Genomic DNA, 10,762 nt, shown 5'->3' with positions numbered 1-10,762 from the left:
AAAAAAAAGAGAAGAAAAGGCTAAAGCATGCCCTTTGCAGTCTGCATGGGCTTAAAATGAGCGCGCTTAGCACCAGTTACACAATAGAAAGGGCTCAGGTACTCTCTGGCTGCAAATACATTCGATACACTGAAAGGGTTGCAGGAGCGTATCAGACGAAGTTCCTTACTTTGCTCAGGCAGCCTATCAAATATTTAACGGGCTGCCATAGGCAATTACATTAGAGGAGATAGTTAAACACCCCCTACCCTAGGGCACCCCCCTGCAATGTAAATCAAACAAATTGGACTCTTTTCACAATTGACACACACGATTTTACTTACTGTAAATAATTTAGCATTAAAAAGTCGAGCTACACTTTGCCCCATCTGGATTTTCTTTTCTCTTGCTCTCTCTCCCTGCTCCGCCGAGTTGAGCAGCGTGGACTCTGGGCTCCTAATGCAATAGATGGAGTGGAGGAATTTTGCTGCCTCGGTGAGCTGTTAAAGGATTCCCATTTTCTAATGGAAGAAACCACACTCAGGAAACTTGTGAAGTTGCCCATTTAAAGCAGTCGGAGATGTTCCCTGCCAGCTAACAGCAAGGGTTGGGAAAAATCCCTCCCTCCGGAAGGAGTTTGGTCTGTTGCTGGCTGGCATCTCCCGGGGTCATAGCAATCTCCCTATAAAACTTGGCTGAATGGTTGCACTTTTAAATTAAAAGCTATCTTTCATGATTAGGCTCAGCGGGGCTTTAATAAGGATTTTTACAAGCTGGCTTGCAGCATTGGCCTGCATGGATAGTCTTTTCTCTTACACCTAAAGTGCTAGATCTGCACATCAAAATACTCTCTGCTATCCAGGCTAAGAAAGACACCTGGTCATCACCGGGAGCTCTTCCTCTAGCTCTCTCCCAGCCTCCTGAAACAGTCCGTTTGACTGTATGACATTTTGAGCTGTGACTCGATGTCTTTTTCTAAACCCTGTAATTATGGGTGGTGAAAAGAGCAGCATTTGGCTCAGCTGAGTCTTCTGCAATGCCACTGCTCACCTGAGTTGAATGGGGTAGCACTTCAGCTTGTCCCGTTCCTGTTTGTCATTGCACTCCCAGTTTAAATCAACATAAGTACCCTGTGAAATGTTCTCCTCGACGCCATTGGCCTCTGTCAGCAGTGAGACAGCTTATAGAGTTTAGTGTGTCTGTTAAAAAGTGCTCGGGGCTTGATTTTTCTGTTCCTGCACTCATGCAAGCAATTTAACCGTCGCCTGCGCAGGTAGAGCCGCTTACACAGTTCCCGACAAACCCAATTTCCATCAAAAAACATAAATTCTGATGAGATCGAAGCATTTAATCCCTGAACATCTTAATTCTGATGGATGGATCCTCCCCAGGGTCCCTGCAGATGGTGGTGGGTGGTGTTGGAGCTGCTGGATGGCTGAGTGGGGATGAGGAGACATTTTCTCAGAGCCTGGGATGGAGAGGATGCTGCTGGAGGCACGGAAAGGTCCTGTGCAGGAGCTGAGAGTGTGCTGGTACTGAGAACCACTGCCTATTTGGGGCTCAAATGAAGTGTAAACCTAAAATTTCTGGTGTACTAGAAATTCTGGGATAATTCCTGCTCAAGCCCTGGAAAGGACCATGAGGAAAGGGGAGGGCACCTGGCAATGCCCAGGTAGGGGACACCCTCCATGCACTCACGTCCTGGTCTCTATACCACCACCCACAGCATTTTCCAGGAGCCCTGCTCCTCCCCATCCCTGTTTGCCTCCTGGGCATTGAGGACTTTCCTCCTTGCATCAAGGACTCAGTCCTGATAGGCAAATAGGAGGCAGCTGCTGTCCCCTAATGGCTCTACAGGATGCTCATCCTGCTCTTCTGCAGGATGTCCCAAATGGGCCTTTTCCACCAGATCCTCTCCTGGAGGCCTGGAAAGCCATGTTCCCTCTGTTCTGTGCTTGTAGGAAGCACTGCCAGCGGGTGTAATTGGTAGCCTGAACACACAGCCCCCATGGCAGCCCATGAGGGTGCCAAAAGCTCTCATCCAGGCACAAACGAAGGAGCGATCAAACCCACTTAGGAAATAAAAACAGCTGCAATCTGCAGGTCACTGCCTGAGGCACCAAACCACATGGCAGGCAGGACGATGCTCTGACAAGCTGCATTGAGGTGTCCATTGATTGAAAATGCGGGGATTAGGAGGAGCGCTGTGAGTTTTCATTGGTTAGAGGCAGAAAACCAAAAGGAGAAACTAGGGGTTGCCTTTGAAAAGCAACAAAGAGATACAGCTTCTTGTGCACAGACCTAGCTGCAGACAGTTCCTGGGATTAGTTGCCCATGGAAATGACGGGCAAGAGCACCTGGTGCTCTGTCGGGACATGTCATGACACCACCAGTAGCCCCAACCCCTTCAAGTTTGCATGCTGTGGCAGATAACCACCACATCTGACCATCACAAGGAGCAATAATAACATGAAGAGCTTTCTGCCTCTTCGCTGCCATGGAGTCATCTCAGAATGAATTTCCTAAGACAACCTGTGGGGCTGGGGATTAGATATGAATAATTATTACTGCTGTAGAAGCATTTTTTGCTTGGAGCTTTGCTGTGTTTTTGCCCATCCTGACTGTAAGACACTTGTTCTTCCCAAGCCAGGTGGAACCTGAGAAGTCCTAGATAAATCCAGAGGCTTTGGGACAGCTTATATGGAGGGCAGCTGCTCTCTTCAGTGTGCAAGGGCACACCACAAACGCATGCAGGAGATGGAAGGAGGACAGGTTCACCCAGGGAATGGAGCTGGGAGGGGTTCCTGCTGTCCCCATAGTGTCCCGCTCTGTCCCTCCCTGTGCACACACACGTGTCTGTGCTCCAGCGTCAGTGACAGTGTGTGCAGAGGCACAACAGGGGATGCCACCATGGGTTCCCCACTTGTTTCAGTGGTGGGAAGTGGCTTTGTGCACCAGAACAGGTATTTCTATGCTTCCTGGTGAGCTCCAGCCTTGTGCTGTGCTCAGGGCCTAAGTCTGGGTCCTTAGCTGCCTGAAGATGTGGAGAAGCAGCTGCTGAGCCCTTCGGAGGAGATATTCATCCAATTTCCCCCCGCTCCAGGCAACTCTCTGTGAGATGTGCAGAAGAGGAGCATGCCCAGGTCTCATCCTATAGTTCCTGACCTCTGGGGCAAGTTCTGAGGCACAGCCTGGAGCCCGCTCCTTGCAGCAAAATTTGGCTTGGCATGACGTTGGTTTCCTTGGGGAGAATTACAGCCAGGCTCGAGGACTGAACCACTACCTCAGCCTTCCTTCTCTGAGATGCTGAAATACAGAAAATGAGGAAAAAGCAGATTGAGTGGTCACCAGGAAGAGCCCAGTGAAAAAGGAGACAAAGACCTCTCGTGAAAGCTTCTGGGCACCACAATACACCAGTAACAAGCCCGGGGGCTGCCAGCTGAAGGCACCTGTGCCCATGCAGAGCCCCCCAGGAGGGCCGATTCCCCTCCGCGAGAACTGTGCCCATGGCTCCACTGCGCAGAAAGCCTCCGGTGAACCTCTCTGGCAGCTGCTCTCCTCTGCCCATCACCTGATGCTGCAATCTCTCCGCAAGCAGCAGAGGGGAGACCATGACTCAGAGCTGTGCTGGTAGAGAGCAGGAGGGAGGAAGGCTTCTGAGCTCCCGCCGGGTCTTGCCGGTGGATACTCAGAGCATCAGCGTGTTGGCAGAGCATCGCTGGCACTCGGAGGATGCTTTGATGAACAGGAAGGTCTGCCTGGACCAAGTGCAGGGACTGCCCCTTGCCCTGCTCCCGTCCCTCTGGGTGATCCTGGCAGCCCAATAAATGCAGGTCTTCCCCCAGGGGCAGGGTGCAGCCCCCCAGGTCTCTCCTCTGTCCGGCTACATGAGCAAGGAGCTGCCCAGCAGTAGCTTAGGGACCTTCTGTCTGCACAAGCATCACCTGATGGCTGTGCCCGACTCCGGGCAGAGACCTGCGTGGTGGTGGTGGCTGCTTCCAGCCCCCTATTGCTGGCTCCGACCTTTTCCTGTGCACATCAAGACCTCAAGTACCTCCTTTCGGGGACGCTCCAGCCTCCCGGCTGCCGGGGCTGGGTTTTCTGGGCTGCTTTAACACACGCTGTTCCCTTCAGAGGGCATTTGCCCCGAGCATGACCAAGCACCCTCCTAGCAACCCCACAGCCTCCATCCCCATCCCCAGCAGCTTTTGGGGTTCCCCTGCCCCGGAGATGCTGCGGGCTGCGTGCGGGTGGGGGGAGAAGTGCCGGGGGGGCCGGGAGAGTGGGGCTCGGCCGGGGTGCGGACGGACAGACACGGACAGACGCGGGACACCGCAAGCAGGTAACGGAGCCAGGGAGGGAAAGAAAGAGAGAAAGAAAGGGGAAAAAAAAAAAAAAAGTTGGCGAAACTTTTCCTTCTTCTGCTCGCCGAGTTTTATCCCCAGGTGCCTTTTTTTTGCCTTGGGGCGGGGAGGGGGGGGTCGGGAGGGGAGGACCGGGTTTGGGGGGGCCCGGCCGGGGGGGGTGAGCTCAGGGGCCGGGGGCGGGCGGTGGGAGGTGTCTGCCGAAAGGCGTCCAATGAGCGCCCGGGGGGGCGGGGGGGCCGGGCTATAATGCCGCCGATGCCGGGCGGCGGAGGCAGAGACAATACCGCGCCCCCGGAGCCGGGCTGCCCGGAGCGCCCCTGCCCCGCTCCTCTCCCACCATGATGTCCATGAACAGCAAGCAGGCGTTCAGCATGCACCCCATCCTGCACGAGCCCAAGTACCCCCACCTGCACACCAGCTCCGAGGCCATCCGCAGAGCCTGCCTGCCCGCCCCCCAGGTAAGCCCCCGGCCGGTCGGGGGGCTCCGCGACCCCTCCCCGGCTGTGGTTTGGGGGGGAGGGGGGGGACTGCGTCTTGCTGCACCCTCTTGACTCGATGGGTTGGGTTTCCTTTGGGTTTGGGGGTCCATCGCAGCCCGATGGGGGGTCTCGGACCCAGTGGCTCTGTCCTGCAGCCCAACTCCGGTAGCGTGAAGATTCCTTGGGACCCCCTGGCTCTGTCCCCCTCTGCTCTGTCCCGCTGCCGGGGACACAAGAGGGGTGATCAGGGTCCAGCACCCCCCTCCCGTGCTCCTCTTTTGAGGCTTGGGCCAGGCTCCGTTCTGCTCACCTGGCCTGTGCGCTGCTTTGGGGCAGAATGGGGTCTCTGTCACGCTGCTTGTGTTTTAATCCTCTCCCACTCTTTTGGTTTGTTTTTTTGCTCTCCTTTTCTCCCCCCAACCCACATCCAGATCCAGGGCAATATCTTTGCGGGCTTCGATGAGACCTTGCTGCGGGGTGCCGAGGCTCTGGCTGCTGTGGATATAGTATCGCAGAAAACCCACCCGTTCAAGCCGGATGCCACCTACCACACCATGAGCAGCGTGTCCTGCACTCCTACCTCGTCCTCCGTGCACCTGCACCACCCGTCCGTGCTGACTACACACCATCCCCACCACCACCACCACCAGCCCGCCCAGGGCCTGGAGGGCGAGCTCCTGGACCACCTCAACTCTGCCCTCCCGCTCGGAGGGGTGCCGGGGCCGGACGTGGGCTCCACGCCTTCGCACCCTCACTCCCACATGTCAGCCATCAACCATATGGCCCACCACTCCCAACCTATGAACATGTCCCACCCCCACGGCCTCGCTTCCCACGCTGTCATCTCCGGCCCCGAGACGGAGACGGACCCGCGGGAGCTGGAGTCCTTCGCTGAGCGCTTCAAGCAGCGGAGGATCAAGCTGGGGGTGACCCAGGCGGACGTGGGCTCCGCGTTGGCCAACCTGAAGATCCCGGGGGTGGGCTGCCTAAGCCAAAGCACGATCTGCAGGTTCGAGTCCCTCACCTTGTCCCACAACAACATGGTGGCCCTCAAGCCCATCCTAGAAGCGTGGCTGGAGGAGGCTGAGAGGGCTCAGAGGGAGAAAATGACCAAACCGGAGATCTATACGGGAGGGGACAAGAAACGCAAGCGCACCTCCATTGCTGCCCCCGAAAAGCGGTCACTGGAGGCTTACTTCGCCGTGCAGCCGCGGCCATCCTCGGAGAAAATCGCTGCCATCGCCGAGAAGTTAGACTTGAAGAAGAACGTGGTGCGGGTCTGGTTTTGCAATCAGAGACAGAAGCAGAAAAGGATGAAATTTTCTGCCACTTACTGAAGAAGGGGCTGGGAAGGCAGTGGGGGGAGTGCCTGGTCCCCCCCAGCCCCTCTGAAGTGGGCAGGGTTTGGGATGATTTTTTTTTGTTGTTGTTTAAAAAAAAAAAATTGAAGAAAAAAAGAAAAAAGGAAAAGTAAACCTAAAAAGGGAAACCTGCCCAAAGCGATGCGAACAGTTTGGTGCCTGCTCCTCACCCCCCCGGGCAAACTGGCCCCACTGTTATGACTGGTACAGACTGCTTTTTCTAGACAAAAATGGAGAAAAAGGAGAAGATGAAACGGAAGTCCTGGGGGGGAGTTTTGGGGGTGCTCGGAGCCAGGGCAGCGGCACCAAGAGCCCGGCGGGGCTTTGTTGCAGCCCCTTCCTGGCTCGGATGGGCAAGCAGCGGCTGCAGCACTGCTCCTTCCTCGGTGTCCGGTCCTCTTCTTTTTAAAAACTAAAAGAAAAATAATAACAAATGGAAAAAAAAAAGAAAAGGAGCTGAAGCCGTCCTGACGGCTGTAAATACGGAGGCGCTGGCCCGTGCCCCCACGCTCGCTGCCAGGGTCCCCGCGCACACACACGCACACACACGCACTTGCATGGTTTTGTTCGCTGTCCCCTGCCCCTTTGCATTTTTGCAATAACGTTTCTGTTTCTACCTCATCGGCTAAATTAAAAAATATATATATATTAAAAAAATAGAAAAAAAAGAATAAAAAAAGAAAGGAAAAAAAAAATTGGCACGTCCCTGGAAGTCACAGTTTGTTTGGTGGGGGGGAAAAAAAGGGGGGGAGATTTATTTTGCTCTGTTTTCACTCAAACTGTTCGATAGACGTATGATTTCACTGTAAAATATCCTACGCTTCGACAATCAAACCATTGGGGCTCACAGGAGCGGCGGGACCGGCCCGGGGCAGCGGGGGTGCGCGGCATCCCTGCCCCGCGCCTCCGCCAGTACCGAACTCTGCACTTTCTAAGGCAAGAATACTTTTTTTTCCTCTTTTTTTTTGCTTTGCATATTTAATAGAGAAATTTGCCTCCGATTCGTTGTTAATTTTTTTTTTAAACTAATGACTATTATTATTTAAACGAGATTTCGTTTCGCTGTGTGTGTGCTGAATGAAATTTGGTGTCTGTGTACGCTGCAGCATTTCCAATAAACCATGCACGTTTTACCTCACCCCCCCGCTCCTGCCTCCTGGAGTTACTGCGGCCGCCGGGAGGGGCCGGATCCGGCCGCGGCACCCCCGGGGGGCTCGGTCCTTCCTCCTCCGGGGTTTGGGGGGGTGGAAGAAATGAGGCGAAAAGCAACGAAACGAGGGATAAAAGGGGAAAAAGCGGGGTTTTAGAGCCCGGGGGGGCTTTCGTCCCTTCCCTGCTGGGGAGCAGCGCAAGCTTCCACGGGTGGAAGCCCCACGCGTGGCTTTGGGTTCGGGGCCGGTGCCCACGGGGCGGATTCGTTGGCCGTGCCCCGGCGGCCGAGGTGCGACTTGAGGCTGCCGAGAAACTTTGGGCGCCCGCGTCCAAACCTCTCCCGAAGCCGCCTTCAAAGCGCCCGGCTGGGGGGAGCCGCGGACGGCGTGTCCCACGGGCTGTCCCCGGGTCGGGGGGACGCGGACACGCCGGGGGGGGGCTTCCCCCTCGCACGAGGCTCCGTGCTTTTGTTGCTTTTGTTTTATAACTTCCTCTTTTTTCTTTTTTCTTTTTTTTTTCGGGGGAAAAGAAACCAAAACGCACCGAGCGCGGCACGGGGAGCGATGCTCGGCACCCCCCGAGGCACGGGGACGGGGGGGGAACAAGCGCGACAGAGCAGCTCCCGAATCTGCAAATTTTAAAGAAAAAAAAAAAAAGGGAAAACGGTGAAGCATCCGAAAGAGGTGCTCAAGGAAAGCCGGGCGAGGAGATGCTCGGCGGAGCAAGCAGAGCCCTGCCCGGCCGGGGCATCGCGGGCACCGTCCGGGTTTGGAGCCCCCCTGGCCCGCGGAGGCTTCGCAAACCCCATCCCCGCCTTTGTTCTTTCGCTCCGTTCCCGTTTTTTTTTTTTGTTTTTTTGTTTTTTTTTTTCCTATGAAGCGAAAAGCGCATTTTCATAAATAGACCTTGGCCAAGTGCTGGCGATGAAATTTTAATGAAGGCTGGATGCTGAGTGCTGCCCGGGGGGGCCTTGGAGAATCGGCTCCGCACAGCATTAGCAGGGCCCTGCTCGCATCCCCCCCCCTTGCTCCCTCGCAGCCACAACACGCTGCGGTCTGCTGCTGCTGCTCCTGCCTCGCCGCGACCCCCCTGGCGCCCCCTCCCCAAAACGGGGACCCCCAGCCCTGCTGCGGGGCCGGGGTCGCTGCGCGGAGCCGCTGGCTGGCGGGTGCCGCTCTGCCCTCACTCTTCAAAGTTTGCGAGCGATGCAATATTTATCACCCGGGATCATAAGGAGGCGAGCGGGTATTTCCCAGTCGCAAAGGCAAGGGGTGCTTAGGAAAACGTGCACCCGGTGAGGAGGAGCCCAGCCCCATGGTGGATGTCTTTTTGGGGTAGCGTGTCCAGGTCCCACCCCAAGTGCTCAGGTCCAGGCTGGAAATCTGAGCAGATCCCAAAGACCTTCAAATCCAGGCTCTGTGTGCTTGGGGGAGTTTAGGGGAAAGGCCAGGACGAGGAAAGGAGACAGAGCTTTGCAGGAAGGAGAGGAAATGCACACGCATGCAGGTGTCACGGCACAGGCACACTCCCTGTTCCTGGAGTGCAAAGGAAGCCCCTGAACCTTGACCCTAAAGCCAAAATAGCATTAAATGAAAGGACTATTGATTGGGCTGGACACCCAGCTCTCACCCTTTTTTTTTTTTTTTCCTTTTTCAATTGAGGTTTGATGTATGAGGCAGCTTATCAAACCTGCGGCTTTGGCAGCCAGTCCATCTCTAAGGGTACCCTCTCACCCACCGCTGATGCTGGCTCAAGGCCACGCTGTGGGACTTGGTTCCTCATTTACCAACAGTCTGACAGACAGATAGGGATGGGATGGGGTGGGCTAGGTGGGACCACCTCTGTGGCTGGGATTTGGTTCATCCCAGGAACGCAGAAGCATCAGGCAGAGCTGGCTCAGCCACTACCAGGGACAGGATTTGAGCACTGATACAGACGGGATCTTCAAAAGAGGGGTGTGCGAGTGGGTGTAGACCTCTAGGCTCCAGTTATGGCCCACGGAGAGGAGCCAAGGAATCCACAGTGCAGGTCATCACTTTCTAACCCCTGAAGCAGGGCAGCTGAATGGTCCTCTACAGGCATCTTGCTCACCTATATAGTTATAGACTATAAAGATGATGGATGACTGGCTCAGAAAGAGGCATCCACAAATGGGGACACAACAGCTTAGCAGATATGAGTCCTATCTGTGCTGCTGCAAAGGCTTTCTGAAGAAAGATGCCCACGGGTTCTGGGCTGCTGAAGCTCCCAGACATGGGCTCCTGGAGTTCTGCCCAGTGAGCCCTGCAGCAAGGTTCTCTCCTGCCGTGCAGTGCTTACTTCCAAGATGCTGAGCTCCATGCCATGCTCATGGTTGTTTTGTTTCCGCCATAAAAAACAAAGGAATTTAGGCACCTAAGTCCCTTGAGCATACAGATAACTACATAATGTTGTATATGTCCTGCTGAACTGAGTCTGCTGACTCCAGACAAATGCAGATGCATTTGAAGAAATCTTGGGGGAAGCACTGTCCCTCCTTTATGTCCTAGAACAGAACAATTTGGGGGCATGGCTGCACCAAATCACACAGCCAAGGGGCTGACTCTCCCTCTAGGAAGGGAAATAAGACAAAGAATGTTGCTGATAGCAGGGCTGTCCCAGGGCCATCAGTGAGTCCCATCTCCCCAAGCTATGTGGTTGGACCTTGCAGCTCCAGCCCTCACACAGAGCTTTAAAGGATGCGGAGGATCAGGAAAGTGGCCACCAACACCAGCAACCCCCTTGTTCAAATATTGCCAGCACATCACAGCTTTGCACTCAGCTTTGGGTCTGGAGGAGAGAAAATGCTCCATGTGCTTTAAAAGATTCCTGCCTTTGAAAGCCATACAGGTAAAGGATGCCCCTGCTGACGGACTCTCTTCTATTATTCTATGTGTTTTAGTGCAGAGCAGAGCAGATGTATTTTTAAAGAGGCCAGCGCTTGAAGTAGGCTCTGTTCCACTACAGGGGAAAAAGGAGTAAAGCAGTAATTACAGGCTTCATAGGTGCCCAAGCAGGGAGGAGGACAGCCGGGCTTGAGCGGGAGCCCAGGAAGAAGACTAAAAATCAGCTGCCTTTGGAAATATTTAGGGAAACGGGGCGGGTATGAGGGGCAACCCCCTGCCCCAGCCCATCAGTCGCTCTTCACAAGGAGCAAGCCCTCAGTCAGGACACACATTTCCCATCTGTGCTCTTTGCTCTCTGCTACCAGACACTGCCCTTGGCTTGGGGAAGTTCCTGAGGATTTTGGTTGAGCAGGTGTGCAGGATCAGGCCCATGTTGTATGTTCTATGCCGAGTGAGGGAAGGTTTTCCTGCACTGCTGGATCAGATCAGGACATGGTGGAGATGCAGGGGCTCAGTGGATATGCTTGGTCCATGTTACTGCAGCCTGATGTTTGAAGGCA

At 54.8% G+C, this 10,762-nt stretch overlaps 1 protein-coding gene across 1 annotated transcript; it reads left to right on the top strand.

The window, feature by feature from the left end:
* The first annotated feature begins 4,596 nt into the window (after positions 1–4,596).
* On the top strand, positions 4,597–8,739 carry LOC310880983 (brain-specific homeobox/POU domain protein 3). Its single transcript, XM_083797546.1, has 2 exons — positions 4,597–4,804; positions 5,257–8,739. Exons 1-2 carry the CDS (start codon positions 4,685–4,687, stop codon positions 6,160–6,162), a joined length of 1,026 nt encoding a protein of 341 aa, XP_083653672.1. The 5' UTR covers positions 4,597–4,684; the 3' UTR covers positions 6,163–8,739.
* Positions 8,740–10,762: the final 2,023 nt, after the last annotated feature.

The sequence above is a fragment of the Anser anser genome, assembly GCF_964211835.1.
Source record: "Anser anser genome assembly, chromosome: 13".
In the NCBI taxonomy this organism is placed as follows: Eukaryota; Metazoa; Chordata; class Aves; order Anseriformes; family Anatidae; genus Anser; species Anser anser.
Note: the sequence above shows the minus strand (reverse complement) of the source record. Positions and strands in the feature narration are given on the sequence as shown.

Bases quoted from the DNA above. Each gene is read 5' to 3' on its own strand.
- LOC310880983 (XM_083797546.1), top strand. From the start codon at position 4,685: ATGATGTCCATGAACAGCAAGCAGGCGTTCAGCATGCACCCCATCCTG. The intron at 4,805-5,256 runs GTAAGCCCCCGG...ACCCACATCCAG, and splicing joins CCTGCCTGCCCGCCCCCCAG to ATCCAGGGCAATATCTTTGC.